This window comes from Erpetoichthys calabaricus, chromosome 4 (genome assembly GCF_900747795.2).
Source record: "Erpetoichthys calabaricus chromosome 4, fErpCal1.3, whole genome shotgun sequence".
In the NCBI taxonomy this organism is placed as follows: domain Eukaryota; kingdom Metazoa; phylum Chordata; class Cladistia; order Polypteriformes; family Polypteridae; genus Erpetoichthys; species Erpetoichthys calabaricus.
The window spans coordinates 66,014,547-66,036,004 of NC_041397.2; the positions used below are offsets into that span (position 1 = coordinate 66,014,547).

The window sequence follows — 21,458 nt, forward strand, 5'->3', positions numbered from 1 at the left end:
TTACTGTTAAGAATGCAAAGTATAGTTGTACAGGAGAAAAGCAATCTTGCCTCAAATCAATGGCAACCTTTTGTAGGTCTATGAACTTAATTTAAACTTTAGGTTTACACGGTGCTTTGTTTCCGAAGTACCTGCACTCATGAATATGTCTGTATGCGTCAGTCGCTCAAATCCCCGTGCTTCGCACCGGCAAAGTACTGCTTTTAAATTTTTATTCAGAAGAAAACCTTTTTAAATTGAGGGAAAATATACCAATAACAATTTGTTAAGGATCTGTTTTTTTGTGAAGCTGCCTTCATACAGCCTCTCCGCTGTTTTATAAACGAATGCCATATAAGGTCTTCCTTTTTCCTTGCTTCGCCAATGGAAGCAGCCTTTTTATTTAATCCACGGGTTGTCCGCTGTTTTTTTGTTCGTTTATTACGATTGTTATAGTTCTGTTTGTATACCACGTTGTCAGTTCAGCACTCCAGTTGTAATATGACCAAGCCGTTCAAGCATACTCTTGAGAATGCAACGTATAGTTGTACAGGAGAAAAGCAATCTTGCCTCAAATCAATGGCAACCTTTTGTAGGTCTATGAACTTAATTTAAACTTTAGGTTTACATGGTGCTTTGTTTCCGACGTGCTGCGTTCAGTCAGTTCACGTGAGCCGCTGTCTTGTGTGATGTTGCGATGTCCACGGCTTTATTTAATGTTAGCTAAGACCCGGCACTTAAAAGTTTCTCGCTACAGCAATTTTTAATCCGTTATAAAGTCATCCAAAGTCTCGTTTATACCTCGTGTCTAATCATTAAACTTGTATCTTGCGAATATGGTATTGCAAACGGCAGCGGGAGCGTTTTTCATTAAACTTTTATCTCGCAAATATGGTATTGCAAACGGCAGCGGTAGCGTTTCTATAAACTTAATTTAAACTTAAGTTTTACACCGTGCTTTGTTTCTGCAGTATCGAAGTGATCACTCGTGCTGCATTCAGTCAGTTCACGTGAGCCGCTCTCTTGTGCCTTCTCAATTGTGTAATGAATGTTTCCTTCAGCACTCTTTGGGGCTCTTCCTTGTTTTCAGTTCACGTGATTACGTAGGAGGCGTGATGACGCGATACGCGACTCCGCCTCCTCCATTACAGTATATGGACAAAAAAGAGGTTCCAGTTATGACCATTATGCGTAGAGTTTCGAAATGAAACCTGCCTAACTTTTGTAAATAAGCTGTAAGGAATGAGCCTGCCAAATTTCAGCCTTCCACCTACACGGGAAGTTGGAGAATTAGTGATGAGTGAGTGAGGGCTTTGCCTTTTATTATATTAGTATAGATATATATGTGGATGTGTATATGTGTATATATATATATATATATATATATATGTATATATGTATATGTAGATATGTGTATATGTATATGTGTATATATATATATATATATATATATATATATATATATATATATATATATATATATATATATATATATAAAATATATGTATAGATATGTGTATATGTAGATATGTATATATATGTATATATATGTTTAGATATCCTCTTTAACACACTACTTCTCCGCTGCGAAGCGCGGGTATTTTGCTAGTAAATAATAAAACTGCAACTTGCATTTATAATGCTGTTTGTGGTATAGCCCTATGGAAGCGCATTAGGGCCACTGTGAAGAAAAAAAAATATGGACATGGAAGAAAAAAACAAACTATATGTCGAGAATAAATTCGACATGTTGACTTTATTCTTGACATTTCCACTTTAATGTTGACGCTATTGTCAAGATTAAAGTCGACATTTCCACTTTATTCTCATAGTTTATTTTATAATTAAAGTAGAATGTTGTAAACTAAACTTCATCCTATAATCAATGTTTAATTTACTAGATTTTCTCAAACCCCGTCATAAGTTAATGCAGCACATCAAATACTTTGTGTTAAGTGTTCCCCGACCCAGTCGTTAATCACTACGCTTCTTAAACTGACTTCCTCCGCACTAAGAGCAGGCGCCTGCAGCAATCACCGCACAGAATCCATTCACTTCATGATATTCCTGCTCTCTACCAAAACCCCAGTTCCTATCTTTCCTTTTTCTTTCTCCACATTACCAATCACCACACGATAAACGTCTTTGTGAAATTAAAACCAGTTATTAACTTAGCCGACGGAGTGTTTAGAACTTTAAAAATATCTTCGTTATACATGTTTAATTATGCCATCCATTCAGAGTTGCGCCCATCTCTGAACGAGTCGCCAGCACATTGCAGGATGAATTCAAGCAAAACATACACTAGCAAGTACAAAAACAAGTACAACTTGGCTTGCAGTATTATCCAGTAGTATAGAAACAGTATTTACTCATCTGACCTTTTAAAACTAAAGTATCTCCAGGCGACGGATGTGACTCCTTTTTTTCGGCAAAAGTTCTTCTGTTGTTCATGTTCAACTTTATCGTCGGCTTCAGTTTCGGAATGCTCTCTGTCCATTTTTCATATTTCACAGAACTTTAATTTATTTGCGCATTTATTTATTTATTTAATTTTGTCCGAAATAGTCCTCCATATACCTATGCTACCGCCCACTATTTGGTGGTGTAGCAGTGAAAAAGAGCCCTAGTGCAACAAATCTGTGTTTAGCGGTGTAGCAGTGAAAAAGGTCCCCACTTGAACAGTTTCCCGCTGCGCCACATTCCGAACGTCGTTTTGGCAATTTAAACCGGTGTTGCGGTATAAGAAAAATCCATATCATAAAAAAAATAAAAAACGGTTTTCGGTATGAACCGGTATACCGCCCAGCACTATGTAAGAGTGAGAATTTAAGCAATGCTTGCTTAGGCTACTAGGGTGCATATAACCCAGCAGTAGTCAAGGATGCCTTGCCCAATAACTTAGTGAGGTCAGGGGAGAAATAGTATAGGTGGCAACACTTCCTCATTAATAGTGCCCTTAGGAAAACTAATGGGTCTGATGGATAAGGCAGTTAAGTAGCAGTTTTTGGAGACATTGCCTCTTAAGAGGGAAACTGAAAGATCAAGAGTGCTTGGACACCAATACCTTGTGCTCCTGGAGCAAACTGAAATATGTTCCTGACTCTACATGTCATTTACAATCTGAGCTAGAAGTGACTCTGGGAGGGAATTTAAATCCACTTTTCAGTCAGAGGCTAACTGAGTGCAGAATTGGAAGAGAGTGAAATGCACATTCAATTGCTAAGAGGAAGATTATTGTTTATTTAGTTAGGTGATCCCTTAATACAAGTTTAAATAGTTTAGATACTACAAGTGTAGATATTGAGCGATTGAAAAATAAAAGAGAACTAAATTCAAGGTAGACAACAAGAAGTGTAGTAATATAGTTAATCTCTAGGCAAGATGAAATGCTAGAAATCAAACAAAGCAGAATTTGCTTGTCAGTCAGTAGAACTAGTACAACTACAGACATCGACCAGAAGGGTAGAGAATATAAGATGTTCCAAGATGCTTGGTAAAGAGGACATTGAATTTTAGTAAATTCAGAAATTCTAGGAAATTCACCCTATAGTTTTGAGGTCAAGATTTGAAGAAAAGTATAATGCAGATTTAGCACATCTGGCAAAAGGCTGAATGCTTGGCAGGCAGGTAAAAAGCATAACAAAGGCATTATGGAAGGACATAAGTAGAGCCCTAATCTGGAAGTATAGAGAATCAGATACATGCATAGACCTCTAGTTCAAGCCAAAGTTTGAAACCAGAGCTTTGCTGAAATTTGGAAGCCAATGGAAATAGGAAAGCAGCTATGTTCTGGAAAAGTTAGAAGAATTTGGTAGTAGTTTAAGAAACCTTCCAAGAGAGAGTTTCAGTACTGCAGCCAGAAATAGAATAATAACCTGAACTATGAGCTGAGTGGCATAGACTAGAGAAATTAGGAAAATAGAGGTGAGAGGATGAGTGCTTTCATGTGATCCTGAAGCGAACAAGCCACCTCACCAGATAGACAGGAATCCACAGCCGTTTAGGGAGGCCCAAAAGATCATTAGGTTTTGTTTAACATTTATTTTGGCATTGTTTATTTGAACTTTTAAGTTTTCCATTGTTTAACCCTAGTAAAGTATAACTTATGTATTGAAAAGGCATCATTTTTGATCATTCTGTGGTTTTCTGTTTTTTGTGGGTACTACCTTAAGAGCCCCTTCTGTCACAGTCATTGATTATAATAATCTGTATTGTATGTAAAAAAATGCATTAAGTTAATTTTCTTCAAGAAACAAAGAATACAAAAACTGCTCTAAAAGTAGTTCTTCCCCATTATAACACAGCCAGTGATGCTTGGTCATCTTTAAACTAAAAAACCTTCAGTGCCACACATAGCAATGTTAGTTCACAGTTCTTTGACTCTGGTTTGCTTCCAGGCTAAGGTGCTTTTTGTATGGAGCTTGCATATTATTCCTGAATGTATTAGGGTATTCTCTGGGGGTTTCTTTCATTATGCAGATATGCTGTAAGGTGGTTGTAACTATAAACAGTGTCATTAACTTTGGATTTGTAAGTCAAAATGAACAGCAATAAACTTCTAGTCTATGAAAGGCTGCCTTTAATCTGGTTCCTGATGCTTCTAGCCCAAGTTTAGTCGCTCCTTCAGACCACAAATGGAAATTATACATAAGTAATAGATTAGACTGTTCCAGAGGAAGCAATGCTTTAATATTTTTAGTATATAATCACAATATTAATAACTGTATTTACCAAGTACAATTTCATATTTTAGGAGTTTGGTTTGATGACTTTGGGTACACAGGCACATTAAACAAATACAGAATAGAATATAATACAGCTCAATATGGTATACATAAATGATATGTAAATTGCATAATACTGTTTCCATCTGTAAGATAAACAGTAATCCACTAGTATTTTCATTCAATCTCATTTAAGTTACTATTTTTCTGAGTTGGTGTCAGAGCTTTATTTTATGCCCCTCTAACTTTATTGTATTGTCAAGAAATACCTCCCTGTATAAATAAAATGAAATTACATCATATTAGTATATGCTTGTTGTATAGCAGGAGTATCACTGTAGGTAATTATTAAATCAGGTTTGGAATAAATACAAGAAATGTTTTGTATCTTTACTGATCCCCATGTTGCTCAAAACGTACAGGCTATAAATATTTACATTGTAAATACATCAATTAGACTAGAAGCCATTGAAAATCAACAGAAATGTAGAATAAACTGTTAGTATTTTGAGAATAGATGGAGGTAAAGTAATACTCAGATAGTCGAGATAAAATGGAGTTGGTCTGAGCATCAAAAGATGAGCATTAAATGTGACTGACAAGAAAAAAGGACTCAGAAAGACCAAGGAACATATGGAGAGGGCTGCTGAAAGTAAGGACAAAGGCATATATGGGATGTCATTGAGGTTGTTTCCTTGCGTAATGCTGTAAAAAACACTCTTGAGTGACATATATCCCTTTAGGAATGACAGAGTACTGCAGAAACACACTTAGAAAAGTAATATGAACTATACAGTAGCTATTTTGTATCCTAAACTCACAACTGGTTGTTATTGTGGAACTTGTAGATCATAAAGGGAAACTTTTCCTTTTGTACTATAAGTAAGACAATGTCCATTCGTGTTATTTTCAGAATGCTTTATATCAAGACATATCAAGGAACAATACTTTACAGTAAGTGACTCACTGACCTCAAGCTCAGGTGAACTGATGGCTTTCATAAGAGTAAAACAAGAAAAATGATGTTCATCAAATTACAAGTCACTGTGCTCCTGAAGTGGTCGGAAGTATGGTTTAGTTGCTAAGGCACTGGACTTTACAGCCTAAAGTGCCTGTTCATGTTTTTGTCTCATTTTCTGACCCTAAGTAAGCATTTAACCAGCCTGTAGTATTAAAAAAATGCCTGTAACAGTTGTAACGAATTTGTAAATCTCCTTGGATGCAGGTGAAAGCCAGATGATACAAAAATAATAACTGCATAGGCAGCTTAGGAAATGTATGAAAGGAAATTACAACTTTGCACATTGTTTTAAAATTTCTAATATATCAAAGGGGAAACATAACAAGATATGTTTGCAGTAGCCAAGGCTTAAGGAAAAAGTCAAACCAGTTTACAAGGTTACAGAGATAACAAATGACAGATTTCAAAGACATGAAGCAGACAGAGTTCAGACATTTCAGATGCAATAAGTTTTATGGATTGACGCATTTCTGGGACTGCACCTTCGAATTTTACAAAATAGAATTCAATAGTGCTATATTTTTTTAACAATGCTATTCTTCCTGTTTATTGGAAAAAAACAAATGAATTCACTGTACAAGACCATTAAGGAGAGGTGATGCTCAACTTGTAAAGTTTCAAATGTTCTCCTTTACCTCAACTGATTTGCTAGTTTGTGTGGCCTTTTCATGCCTGCCTGTAAATGGGAGGGCATGCTGCAGTGGGTGAGTGAAGTCACATTTGTAAAAAGAAAATATTCTTCACTCACTTGCTTTATTCTTTTGCAGAATTGATTGTATACATGTTGTATGGCTAGTGCTAAAGTAGCACTAGGTAAAGATTGAAATTTGATTTGATGGTATATATATATAGCGCAATAGGTATCCACTGAGAAAGGGTGTTTTGATATATCAATACAATACAATACAATAGAATTTATTGTTGTACAGCCCAAAATCATACAAGAAGTGCCGCAATGGGCTTTAACAGGCCCTGCCTCTTGACAGCCCCCCAGCCTTGACTCTCTAAGAAGACAAGGAAAAACTCCCAAATTTTACAAGTACGGAGCAGAATTTAACAGTAGATGATATCACATAATATGATTTGGATTTGTTTAGAGTCCTGGAGACCTTAGCCATCAAGCTGCCTTCCCCATTTGGCCATTCCACAGCTGAAACAGCGCTGGGCCAGCCAATCCGATGAAAGGACCCCTCTACAGTACGATTCCTGCGATCCTCCATCCGGGATGACTTTACCTTAGGCAGGCAAAACAACTTGGCAGGTGGGCCGTGGTACCAAGTGCCACATTTGAGTACCGAGAAGAGAAACAGAATAGGTGAGGGTTAGTAGCAAATTATAAGTATCATATTACTTATGTTTTAGTGCTAATTACTAACAATAGAGATGCAGTCTATACAGTTAATCAGCAGCTCTAGTCAGGATATGCTAAACTGAAGTAGTGAGTCTTCAGCCGGGATTTAAAAGCTGAGACCAAAGGGGCATCTCTTATAGTAGCAAGCAGACCATTCCACAGTTTAGGGGCCCTGTAACTAAAAGCGCAACCTCCCACTGTTATTTTATTAATCCTTGGAATCATAAGCAGACCGGCATCTTGAGATCATAATGTGCGCTCTGGTCTGTAAGTCACGATAAGTTCAGACAAGTAAGCTGGACCTTGGCCATTTAATGCTTTATATGTTAAAAGGAGGATTTTGAAATCTGCCCTAAACTTAACCAGGAGCCAGTGTAAGGATTTAAGAACTGGAGTTATTTGTTCGTATTTTCTTGTTCTTGTAATAATTCTTGCAGCAGCATTTTGGATTAACTGGAGGCTGTATAAAGAACAGTTTGAACATCCAGTGAACACCGCATTGCAATAGTCAGTCCTACTAGAAATAAATGCATGAATTAATTTCTCAGAATCCTGTTTATTTAGAAAGCGCCTTAATTTCCCAACATTTTTAAGATGGAAGAAACATGATTTGGACAACTTTGTAATATGTGCTTTAAATGACATGCTAGAGTCAAAGATAACTCCTAGATTGCGGGCTGATTCAGTAAAATTAATGGTGATTCCAACTGAGTTAAATGATGACAAAATATTGTTGTGATCAGTGTCATTCCCTCCAACCATTAACATCTCTATTTTATCTGTGTTTAAAGATAGGTAATTCTCATCCATCCACTCCTTTAATTCACTAACACAACTAATTAAAGACAACATCAGAGAAACTTCATTTGATCTAAATGAAAGGTATAACTTATTAATTATATCAATTAACATTGTTTCCTAATGATAGATCCGAGTGGAAGCATGTAAAGTGAAGACAGTAAAGGTCCCAGTACTGAGCCCTGTGGGACACCATATCTCACTTCTGTGTATAATGATGGAGTACTTTCAGCACATTTCTGTACATATTGGAATCGATTTGATAAATAAGAACTAAACCAAGCGAGCATAGTGCCTGTAAGGCCAACATCATTTTCTACCCTGTGCAGTAAAATAGAATGGCCAATAGTTCAAATGCTGCACTTAAGTCTAACAACATAATTACAGTGTAGTTTCCTTCATCAGAGGATATCAGAATGTCATTTATAACCTGCATTAGTGCCGTTTCTGTACTGTGACCAGTGTGGAAACCAGACTGGAATTTCTCAAATAAATTGTAATGCGTAAGGTGTGACTGAAGCTGATTGGCAACTACTTTTTCTAGTATTTTAGAGAGAAAGGGTAAATTTGAAATAGGCCTATAATTATTTAGTATGTGTGGGTCTAGGTCTGACTTTTTAAATAATGGTTTAATGACTGACACTTTTAGTGCATCAGGTACTGTCCCATGCAATAATGAACTATTATTGTTTAGAATAGGTGCTGCAAGAACATCCATTGCACTTTTTACTAGTTTTGTTGGCACTGGATCAAGGGAACAAGTAGTGGGTTTCATTTTAGAAATTAAAGTTAAGACTTCCTGCTCAGTTACAGGATTAAAATTACTAAAGTGCTGAATGCAATGTGAGGCGGGGTCTGTTAAGCTAGTATGTGGTTTGTACTGTAATACTGAGATCTGGGATCTTATATTTTTAATTTTCTCATTGAAGAAGTTCTGTACTGCTAATATCTGTTGGTATTTTGCACTGTAGATCTGAATTCCAATTTGTTTTGAGTTTTAAAGAGAGCTATTTTATATTTTTTAACACTCTCTGTTAATGCAATTTGAAAGACATATATAGCTTTGTTGTTCTCCATCTGTGCTCCAGTTTTCGACACTCTAATTTAAGAGTTTGAGTGTTTTCGTTAAACCAGGGAGAGTTTCTATGTGCTTTGATCACTTTTGTTTTAAGGGGAGCCACTGCGTCCAGAGCATCTCTCAAGGTCACATTAAAATGTGATGTTAGCTGATCTAAATTGTTTTCCATATTTACATTTGATGTTAACTGATCTAAATGGTTTTCCACAATTACACTCGACTTACTCAAAGTATCCATAAATTTTGAAGCAGAATTACAATCTAGATGTCGCACTGCCTTTGTTTTAATCTGTGAGTGCATTGGCAAGGGCAGGACTAAATCAAATGTAATTAAGTAGTGATCGGAAATAACTTCATTTAATGGAGCAATATTTAAATTTTGAATTTCAGCTTTGTAAGTTATTATTAAATCTAATGTGTGATTATGATTATAAGTTGGACCTTTGACAATCTGATAAAATCCTACTGAATTTAACAAATAAGTAAAACATTTGCTAAAAGTGTCAGTTTCCACATCAATTTGTACATTAAAATACCCCATCAGTACTATATGATCATAATTTATAGCCAAATCAGATAAAAGGTTGCTAAATTCAGTCATGAACAATGAATATGGCCCTGGTGATCTGTAGACTTACACTATAATTGTGTCGCCTAAATTTTTAGATGTGATTTGCATTTTGTTACAATGAATTATTCTAAGGCCTCCTCCTCGACCAGAATCTCTAGACTTATGAAGGAACAAGTATCCATCTGGTGACGCCTCAGCTAGGGGAACAGTGTCACATTTACTAAGTCAGGTTTCAGTGAGAAGACACAGATCAGATTTTGTATTTAATATAATATCATTTACCAAAACAGCTTTACTGCCAAGAAAGCGAATTTAAAACTGCATGCTTCTTTCTGAACTGGTGATATATTTTTTGTTTTAATTTGAAGTAAATTTCTATTACAGATGCCCCTGATGAAGGGTCTGGTTTTATCCCTTGGTCTAATTATACATCTTATTTTTTGGTTATCGAGTAATTTAAGGTTTGCATCAAGACTAAATTTACTGGATGCCCTACAACAGGGATTATGGGTAACAGCTTCAGGATAGTAACAGGTGGGATAAACAACAGCCTGTGATTTAAGATCACATGACTGTGGCCTGGATGGTGCTCTGATTAGTCAATCAGGCACTTTTGCTGCCATATTTTGGGATAATACATAAGATCCTCTCCAGTTAGGATGAAGACCATCTCTTTTGAAAAGTTCAGGCCTTTCCCAAAAATCATACCAATTGTTCACAAACACTATGCTTTTATTTGCACACTTGGTTTCTAGCCTGCAGTGAAGGGAATGCAATCTGCTATAAATTTCATCCCCTCTATATAATCTTGGTAAGGGGCCAGATACAATTAAATTCTGACATTTTATTTTAGCTTTGGTGAATAGAGAGACGAAGTTCCTCTTTAATACCTCAGCTTGCTGTAAATAAATATTAGTGCTGACATGCAGCATGCAGATACTTCATCGTCAGTGACACGGTCTAATGCGGCCTCTATGTCAGAAATCTTGGCCCCTGCGAGGCATTTAACATTAGCTGCTGGTTTAACATAGTTTGGAATTCTAACATTCCACACTATATCAGTATTTAGGGATATCCACAATAGAATATATAAATACCCAAAGTCTCAAAAATGACATGACAGATTTGGTTAAAATTGTTGATCTCATAGAGATAAAAAAAAAAAAAAAAAGATGGCACGTGTTTTTTGATTTCTTGATATATGTCGGTAATAAAAGCTGTAGTGAGTGGGGTATTCTTAGGCAGTGTGTCCTTTTTTCATCTTAGCTGTGATTGCTCAGAGTAATAGGGAGTACCTTTCATGCAACTGAATGCCGTAAGCAGAACAGCGCCACTGTACAAGCTGAGGCTATAACTGTGAAGAGAAATGGGGCTGCAGGCAAGGGAAAAACAGTAGCTGGCCAGCACAGGAAAAAAGAGATGTGAAGTGGATGAAGAAAAGTTCGGCAAAACTCAAAGATGTAGTTAGCAAGAAGTCTCCTTGGGTAAATGCATTACATGCTATTCTGACAGCTTCTTCTTACTCCTCTTGATGTGATGTAAAATACAAATAAATTCATGCTGGATTGTTGAGTTCTTATATACATAAACTTCAAAGAATGGGGGGTTGTGGCAGCATTTTGGTAAAATACATGCAATATTGTGGAGAACTAAGGAATCCCCTTGGAGGTCAGACTGAGATGTGCCACTGCCCTCCGCTTCGCAAAGCAGAAAGAGTGAACTGCTGGTGGTAGCCTATTAGCCCACTTCAAACCCTGGGCTCAACACAAGCCTGGAGAGACTGCATGTCTTGATCGGTTTAAAGAGTTATGCAGCACAATAAAGGTGTCTCCAACAGACAGAACATAGAGGAGGTGAACAGTGTTCATATTTTACAGTATTATTTTTTTCACCTGTTCAAATCTGTATAGTGCTTGAAATGTTCCGTTCATTACATGGATTACATACAGTAAATGTACAACCTGTAAACATCAATGCTGTATTTAATAAATTAAAGTACACCACAGTTCAGCACTTGTTGCTTTTGATCTACACCCACCAAAATTTTGTAATGGTACAAGATTACAGATCAAAGTATTACATTGAAATCTGACTGAAGCTGCCATTTTTTGTGGTCTGCTACAATGTCAGATTATATTTATATCCAAAATTTTCATTAATCCTACTAATTTCCTGTTTAAATTCTAAAAAGTAGTGCTTCCTTTAAACTTGTGATTTGCAATGACCATCAGCAAATGTTAAGGTCAGTCAGTGAGACAAACAGTAATTGATACACAGTGGAAGTGTTTTACTGAAATACAATTGTATGTAGCATGTTCAAGAGTAAGGAACTCCAGTGAACTAATAACTATTCGCCCCTGGGTAAAAAAAAAATAATCAAAAAAACAAAACAACAAATATTTTATACAGAGAAGTACTCAGTTACTTACATAGTACTTTTGATACATCTGAATAACCGAGGCCTATTGTCTTAGGACATTTCCTGGGTGAAGCTGTGTAACACAGCTAGTAACTCCGAATGCAGAGTGATTTACGTACAGCTCAAACCCCTGGAGACATTTTCATGTTATTATACAATTCTATAACTAATATGGCATTCTGCAGAAGTAATCCTTTTACTAACTGCAAAACATGAGTTCTATTCATTGTAGTACAACTTAATTTCTTCGCTTACTCTCTTTAGCTACCATAGAGTTAATGTTACTAACAAATGTAAAGGGTTAAGTTCTTGTCAGGAGCACATTGGTAAGTTTTTTAACATTTAATTTTTTTTAAGTGACTAATAATTGTCATTCAAGTGTTTCTGGTGTCACATTTTGTTTGGCTGTTTTTATGAATTTCATTTCATTTTGTGTTTCTGTGATACTACAAGGTTGATAAGCTGTGTGATGTCAACCTGTGACATCATAATCATATGTGTCTGAACTTAAAAAACTTTTGAAAAGAAACACTTTTCTAGAATTCATCAAATTTTTAAGGAAACACATCTGGTTTTGAGAAATTTAATTCCTGATATACTCTCAATTGTTCCTTATACAGGGTGGCTCACAAAAAAGTAGCATGTCGTTAATTTCAGCTGCATTTGTATGCACTGACCACTTCAGTACACTGCCACCACAAAAGTGGTTTCCAGGGGTCAGACAGCAAGGAAACAAGGCAGGCGACGCGACTGCAGCCGCCAATTTGGTGGCAGAGAAGATGGGAGTCGTCTCGGTGGATGCGGGACACTTTTTCATGGGCCACCCTGTACTTACCAGTTAATGTATAACCTTGTTTATTAACCCTTGCTCTGTTCTCTGATGAGTCCTCTGTCAAATCCCTATTAAAGACCTTGCTTTAAATCTTTTTGGCTCAAAATAAATACAATTATTATTTCATCCAGTGCACACTGTCACAACATTTATAAATTACATCAAAAGATACAAAATATCTTATCTTGGATTGTCTTCGACAATGTCTTCATGAAGATGTTTGTCTCACAATCACAGAAAATGAATGGAAACTCTGTATTGGAGAATATGTTGTTTCTCCTGTTTTGGGGTTTAAAAGTGTCCATAAAAGGTATTTTAACTTCTAGGCTTCTGTTTATATTGGTGGACAAGTTAATACTAGAAATGCCTAAAATGTGACCCTTGATGTACAACCCTTGACATCCACTCATTACTCATATCTGTACACACAAGTCAAATCAAGCAATATGGCCAAGGCTGGTGACGTAAGCTTCAAAACAGAGCAAGCAATAATACTTTCCCGGGCACATTCCCTGAAAGGGCTGCACAAATCAAACAGAGCAATAGAGGCTGGTGAACTCAGTTTCTAAACATTAGCGGGGTTAGAAAGTGGCTACCTCATTATCCTTGAAATGGCTACTCATTTCTATCAGAATGTGCACGGCTCACATCTTAACAAACATAAAAGACAAAGTCCAACAAGGCCAGATCTCTTCCTTTGAAAGAGCTAAGCAAATCACAAATCTCTCAAACAAGCATACTGATTGCAGATAATATCAATAACAAAGGCAAGTTTCAGTGAGGAAATATTCAAAATTTAATTGTTATTTGCAGAGAAACTAGGTATTAAATACTAGAAGTCAAAAGTAGAAGAAAAGATACAACCTGAATGATTCAAGTCAGTGTTCGATACAGCAAACTTTGCCTCAGTTTAACCACTAGAGAGATCTCGATGTAATTTAAAGAGTTCATTCTTCTTAATCCAACTAAGTCATTCCTTAAAAAGATGCACCATAACAAAGCAGGCTTGGTCTGCTTGAATTTTCACTTTGTAGCAGCGCTGTACTTTCATCCTTAGGCAGCATGTTATTTTCATTGTGTCTTTATAAATGTCCTTTTCATAACAGGAACAGTGTTCTTATGTTAATAATTTTTTTCATTCCTCCATTTTGAAAGCAGACATATTGTCTGTCTCACGTCTATTCCTCTCCATGGCTAAATAAATATCTGCATCAAATCAGTAGGTGCCTTGTTTTATACTGTGGGTTGATGGCTATTATTAGTAATTGACGTTAGCCAAAAATCAGATGATTGGGAATTTACCCTTGGTCTTATACTTCTGTCAACTATAAGTTACTTTAAGCTAATTATGAGGAGCAAGTTAAATTTGGGGATTTATATTTATTATAACAAATGTACAAAAGCCCTCATTTCACATTTTCTCACAGAAATATGCAAACTGTTTAGCTTAAACAGAACAGGTAACACTTCTTCCTAATGTTTGAAATACATTTGCATATTTCTCCCAGGGTTCTTTGTATTAGCATATCTATTCACATCCCAGAATTCAATTCTTTGTTAAAATTAATTTTTATCCCCCTTTGATTTGTTTATCTGATGGTTCAAAAGAATAACAGATGTAGTGGATCCCTTTGCTAAGGTTCTCTTATACTTGACTGTAAAATGTTTACCTTTCTCAGTAGCTCCTCGAATAATTGCCTTCATTCATCTGTATCTGCTCACCTCTCCCTTGGCTGTTCCTGACAGTATGTTGTCATCATTGAGCTAAATTGCTGGCATTTCAGCACTTCTTATCCTGTGCTCTTACACTCTGCCTGGATTTAACGTTCTCCATACCTTTTTGCCAAACCCTTGGTGAAATGCTCTCAATTAAAAGCAATGTTAGTTTTCCCATATAAGGCCTATATAGTATAGCTATAGTCTTTGTCACACAGTTTATTCACCTTAAAAGCTACATTTTCTGTAAAATAAAACAGCAAATTAAATATTGAGTCTTATTTAATAAACCAAAAAACTCTCATTTTTTGACCCCATTACATTCGATTTGTGGTAGAGCTATATCTAAAATTGTACAATGTATATGACTCTTCAATCTGAAGCTCTCTGAAATCTACCCAGAATTAGATCCAACAGGCATCAGCTTCTCTCTACTCCTTGTCCTCGTTTCAGGAAATATTAATATATGCATTTGTGGCCAGAAGCCTTTAAGATTTTTAATAGACACTGTTTTCTCATGGCCTTTTTACACTTATTTAAGATCAACATATGTCTTAAAGACTGTTCTTATGTAAAGGGTTTGTCACATTGCCAGCATGTTAACTAACTTTGCTAAAGCGAAAATGTGCTAATCCACCACTTCACAATGGCTAAACTACATGTTTTACTTAGCCTTGGTGTTTTGTGTAGTTAAATCCTATATTAAATATACTAGTTGTATAAGTATAGTGATTTAAAGATTATTTTATATACCTTGGTGGATCCTTAAGATCTTCATGTCTTCCCACCCCGGCAAAGGAGAATTATGGCAGTTAATGATGAGGAAAAGGGATATATCAAGTGCCAGGGCACTTTATCACTTTATTCTAGCATATGTACCTGTTCAAAGCTGAGAATAAATCAGTTAAGTCTCTCTTTGTTAATTATGGTTCAGACTTAAATTTCTCTAGCAGTACTTTTTACAGAATTGTCAGTTACAGTATTATATCCAAACTAATAGTTGTAGGGTTTCTTGATTAGTAGTGGAAATTAAGACCTGTTCAAACACTGCGTTCCTCGTTTATATATTTATCATTCTTAGACTTTTGCTAGTCCTTCTTGGGGCATTCTAATGTACATAGTTCATGCTGACTGACAACGGTCCAGTTTAGATTTTCTTGCTCAACCTAATCTAATCAACATATACTGTAAAATTGTTTTTTTTTTTTGCATTTATATGCATTATTGAGGTTAATGTCATATTGCCTGTTATCCAAGCAGCAAGAACCAGGGAATAAATCCTTTTTTAAATCTTGAAATGGTGAGAAATAAAAGCTTATAAGATGGCACCCAGAAAATTATATTTCCAGTTTTTTGCTGATGTAAAGCCAACACTGCCCCTATATTCTTTTACTTCTTGCTGATAAAGCAAACTGTTTTTGTTAGCATTAGTTGAGTTATTAAATGCAATCTTTCCTTGAAATTCTTTTGGCTTTTTATTATCTGTTTTAGATCTCAGTTTCCAGGCAGCAGCTCTTATTACCTCAGCTCGAAAATATGATGCCTTGAAGATAATGAGAGATCTTAGTCAAAATTTTCCTATTAAAGCAAGGTAATGGCTAATTTCATTACATATATTTGAACACAAATCAAAATTATATACTGATTTAATTTTTTTTAAATTTTATGTAATGCAAAGTGAATGTACTGCTGGATATTTTTAAAAGTAGTATTTAATCCAAATGGTTTATTTTTTAAAGTACTGTAAATTCTAACCATAAAGTCTTAAGTGTTTTTTGAAGTAGAATATGATCAAATTGTTTATTTTTTAAAATAATATAATTAATGTCTATGTACTGAATATGAAAAGTATTTTTTTCAGTCATGTAGTGGCCATTACTGAAGATTTCATTTAAAACTAGTACATGAATACGGAGTTAGTAGTTATAGTTTTGAAAAAGTATGAAGTTTAAAATAATGTTTTAATAATAATAAGAAACTATTGTCCTTGATTTGCATTATCTTAATCATAGATAATGCAGTCTAAGTAAAAAGTATGTGAACCCTTTGGAATTATTTGGTTTACTGCATGAATTGGTCATAAAAAATGATCTGATCTTCATCTAAGTCACAGGTACTGATATACACAATGAGCTTAAGCCAATGACACAAAAAATTCTACTCTTTCATGTCTTTATTTTACAAATGCATTCAACATTCATACTGGTAGTGGAAAAAGTACGTGAACCTTGGGATTTAATATCTGGTTGACCGTCCTTTGGCAGCAATGGCCTCAACCAGGCGCTTCCTGTAACTGCAGATCAGACCTGCACATTGTGCGGGGGGGAATTTTAGCCCATTCTTCCCTGCAGAACTTCCTTAACTCTTCCATATTCTTTGGTTGTCTTCTGTGTATGGCTCTCTTCAAGTCATTCCACAGCATCTCAATAGGATTGAAATCTGGGCTCTGACTGGGCCACTCCAAAAGGCAGAGTTTGTTCTTCTGAAGCCATTGTGCTGTGGATTTGCAGGGTCATTGTCCTGTTGCATCACCCAGCCTCTTCTGAGCTTAAGTTGACGGACAGACATCCTCACATCATCCTGGAGAATTTGTTGATAAACTTGTGAATTAATTTTGCCCTCAATGATGGCAAGCTGTCCAGGCCCTGATGCAGCAAAGCAGGCCCAAATAATGATGTTCTCTCCACAATACTTTTCTGTAGGGATGATGTTTTGATGTTGATATGCAGTGCCCTTTTTATGCCAAATGAAGTTCTGCTTGTTTCCCCCAAATAGTTCAATTTTGGTTTCATCACTCCACAAAACATTTTCCCAGTACCGTTGTGGAGTGTCCGAGTGCTCTTTCACAAACTTCAGGTGTTCTGCAATGTTTCTTTTTTGATAGCAGTGGCTTCCTTCTTGGTGTCCTGCCATGGATTCCTTTCTTGTTCAATGTTTTGTGTATAGTTGACTCATGAACAGAGATGTTAGCCAGTTCTAATGACTTCTTCAAGTCCTTTGCTGTCACTTTAGGGTTCTTCTTTACCTCACTGCTGGCTTTGCGTTGTGCTCTTGGAGTCATCTTGGCAGAGTGCCCACTTCTAGGCAGAGTAGCCACAATACCAAATTGTTTCCATTTATAGACAACTTGCCTAACAGTAGACTGATGAATATCTAAAATCTTTGAGATGACTTTGCAACCCTTTCCAGCCATATGTAGATTAACAATTCTCGATCATAGCTCTTCAGACAGCTCTTTTGTGAGAGGCATGATTCCCATCTGTAAATGAGCTCAAACTCAAACTTTATAGTGTTTTTTATCAATTAAAGTAATTCTAGGCCACACCTCTAAACTTGTTTCATTAAATGGACTCCAGGTGTGCTAAATTCTGACTGCAATGAGCTTTTTAAAAAGTCATTAGCTTAGGGTTCACTTACTTTTTCCAACCTTCAGTTTCAAAGTTTGAACGATTTAGTCAATATGGTCAAAATTCTCTGAAAATCTGTGTATCTTTAGTTATAGGAGACTGTGTTTGTTCATTATTGTGACTGACATGAAGATACGACCATTTTTTATATGGGAATTATACATAAACTAGTCATTTAGCCCGTTACAATAACGGGCACTAGAACAGTAGTGCATAAACATTAGTAGGAAAAGTCTATATTAAATGGCAAGGGACTTTGACCTCATTCTTTTTGTTGGTCGTATTTTTCTTTCTTTCAGCCTTTCTTTTGTTGATGTTTACTTGCTGAGCTGACCGTTCTTCGTGGGCTGCCGCCGTGTATTGTGTGTCTTTAATTTTCTTTGACAGTAATACAGTCTTGTACGGCTCTATTCAATAAGGGTGCGCACAAAAAGGCGAGCTTCAAAAGGGCGACCTCAGTTGAGCGTGGCGAATAAAGGCGTTCATAGATAATTTAGTTCAAATGGCTCTGGAATATGTGAAGAGCAATAAAGGTGCAGATCTTTATTTATGTGCGCCTTTATTCGCTGCGCCCAATTGAGGTCGCCCTTTTGAGGCTCGCCTTTTTGTGCGCGCCCTTATTGAAGGATACCGTCTTGTACGTCCGCTGGCTTGTACGTCCGTAATATACCTTTAATTTTCTCTGGCGGTAATACAGGCGTGCTCGTCGGTAATATGCCTTTAATCTCCTCTGACAGTAATACTGGCTTGTATGTGGCTGTAATATGCGTCACTGTATTGTGTACCTTTAATTTCCTCTCGCAGTAATACTGGTTTGTATTTCTGTAAAACGCCTCTAACTTTCTCTGACAGTAATATCGCGCATGCGCACTTCACCAGAAGACACCCACACATGGACATCTGGACGCACATAGGGATTTTATATATATAGATATAGATAATTCCCAGGGGTTCACATACAGTTAGGTCCATAAATATTTGGACAGAGACAACCTTTTTCTAATTTTGGTTCTGTACATTACCACAATGAATTTTAAATGAAACAACTCAGATGCAGTTGAACTGCAGACTTTTCAGCTTTAATTTAGTGGGGTGAACAAAACGATTGCATAAAAATGTGAGGCAACTAAAGCATTTTTTAACACAATCCCTTCATTTCAGGGGCTCAAAAGTAATTGGACAATTGACTCAAAGGCTATTTCATGGGCAGGTGTGGGCAAGCCTGTCGTTATGTCATTATCAGTTAAGCAGATAAAAGGCCTGGAGTTGATTTGAGGTGTGGTGCTTGCATGTGGAAGATTTTACTGTGAACAGACAACATGCGGTCAAAGGAGCTCTCCATGCAGGTGAAAGAAGCCATCCTTAAGCTGCGAAAACAGAAAAAACCCATTCGAGAAATTGCTACAATATTATGAGTGGCAAAATCTACAGTTTGGTACATCCTGAGAAAGAAAGCAAACACTGGTGAACTCAGCAACGCAAAAAGACCTGGACATCCACGGAAGACAACAGTGGTGGATGATCTCAGAATCATTTCCATGGTGAAGAGAAAGCCCTTCACAACAGCCAACCAAGTGAACAACACTCTCCAGGAGGTAGGCGTATCGATATCCAAGTCTACCATAAAGAGAAGACTGCATGAAAGTAAATACAGAGGGTGCACTGCAAGGTGCAAGCCACTCATAAGCCTCAAGAATAGAAAGGCTAGATTGGACTTTGCTAAAGAACATCTAAAAAAGCCCAGTTCTGGAAAAACATTCTTTGAACAGATGAAACCAAGATTAACCTCCACCAGAATAATGGCAAGAAAAAAGTATGGAGAAGGTGTGGAACAGCTCATTATCCAAAGCATACCACATCATCTGTAAAACACGGTGGAGGCAGTGTGATGACTTGGGCGTGCATGGCTGCCAGTGTCACTGGGACACTAGTGTTTATTGATGATGTGACAAAGGACAGAAGCAGCCGAATGAATTCTGAGGTGTTCAGAGACATACTGTCTGCTCAAATCCAGCTAAATGCAGTCAGATTGATTGGGTGGCGTTTCATGATACAGATGGACAATGACCCAAAACATACAGCCAAAGCAACCCGGGAGTTTATTAAAGCAAAGAAGTGGAAAATTCTTGAATGGCCAAGTCAGTCACCTGATCTTAACCCAATTGAGCATGCATTTCACTTGTTGAAGACTAAACTTCAGACAGAAAGGCCCACAAACAAACAGCAACTGAAAGCCTAAAGGCCTGGCAGAGCATTGAAAAGGAGGAAACCCAGCATCTGGTGATGTCCATGAGTTCAAGACTTCAGGCTGACATTGTCAGCAAAGGGTTTTCAACCAAGTATTAGAAATGAACATTTTATTTCCAGTTATTTAATTTGTCCAATTACTTTTGAGCCCCTGCAATGAAGGGATTGTGTTCAAAAATGTTTTAGTTGCCTCACATTTTTATGCAATCGTTTTGTTCATCCCACTGAACTAAAGCTGAAAGTCTGCACTTCAACTGCATCTGAGTTGTTTCATTTAAAATTCATTGTGGTAATGTGCAGAACCAAAATTAGAAAAAAGTTGTCTCTGTCCAAATATTTATGGACCTAACTGTACATTTTACTTTGACTGTATATGCAATCCACAGTATATATTGTACAGTCTACGTATATATACTTACCATGAAAATGTACCTACACATGGTGATTTTTCCACAGTATTGTACAGTATATTGTTAACATTGGATTTTGCCTATCATTTTGTAGGTTTTAGACATATAGTGAAGTGTAACAGGAAAAACAACTTCAGATAATTGATGTTACTTTCATTTGTTTCTTGTCAGATGTGCAATCTTCAAAGCATGAAACATTTATTATGCTACCCTCAATAATTGATAATTGTAATCCTCTTCATAAAAGCTGTACCTGCAAAGTAAACCAGAATTAGGTTATAATGTTCATCATTCTGTAAATAGCCCCTTGTAATCTGAGAAAGGCTGCCAAAACACAGGTTCTAGATGTACATCATGTCATAAGCAAAATAAATTTCTTAAAACTAAAAAAAAAATGTCAGAGTCATATTACCCAAATGAAAGGGACAATCCTGCCAAACTGTCTGCAAGAATAAATGATACTAATTTTCATGGAGTTACAAAGAAAATCTAATGAAAAACTGGTGATCTACTAACTTCTCTCATCTCAGCTTAATTCAGTATTGAACGTGCCACTATCATAAAAACACTGGAGAAAATCACAGTCTACAGTAGAGAAGGAAGGCAGAAATCACTTTGATATGATCATTATCAAGAATATGGGTGGGACATGGATAATTCTTAACAGTTCTGGTACAGTATTTCATGGACAGATAATGCAAAGGTAGAATTTGTTTGTCCATTATATCTGAAGACAATGTAGCATTGCATTTTGCAGTGAAGACTTAACGACAGCAGTCAAGTGTAATAGTTTTAGTGTCATAGTTTGGAGATACCTTGTTGCATTAGGGATAGAAAGACTTACTATCAATGAACGAACAATGAATTCTGCTCTGGGTTGCTGCCGCTTCATAGATCTATTC

General features: G+C 36.4%; 1 protein-coding gene across 1 annotated transcript in view; it reads left to right on the plus strand.

Annotated features, from left to right (window-relative positions):
- uggt2 (UDP-glucose glycoprotein glucosyltransferase 2) overlaps positions 1–21,458 on the plus strand; it is a 638,028-nt gene that overhangs the window by 196,925 nt on the left and 419,645 nt on the right. Inside the window, exon 10 of the mRNA XM_028799549.2 lies at positions 15,984–16,083. Coding sequence (XP_028655382.2) covers positions 15,984–16,083 — 100 coding nt within the window. The remainder of the gene's footprint in view (positions 1–15,983; positions 16,084–21,458) is intronic.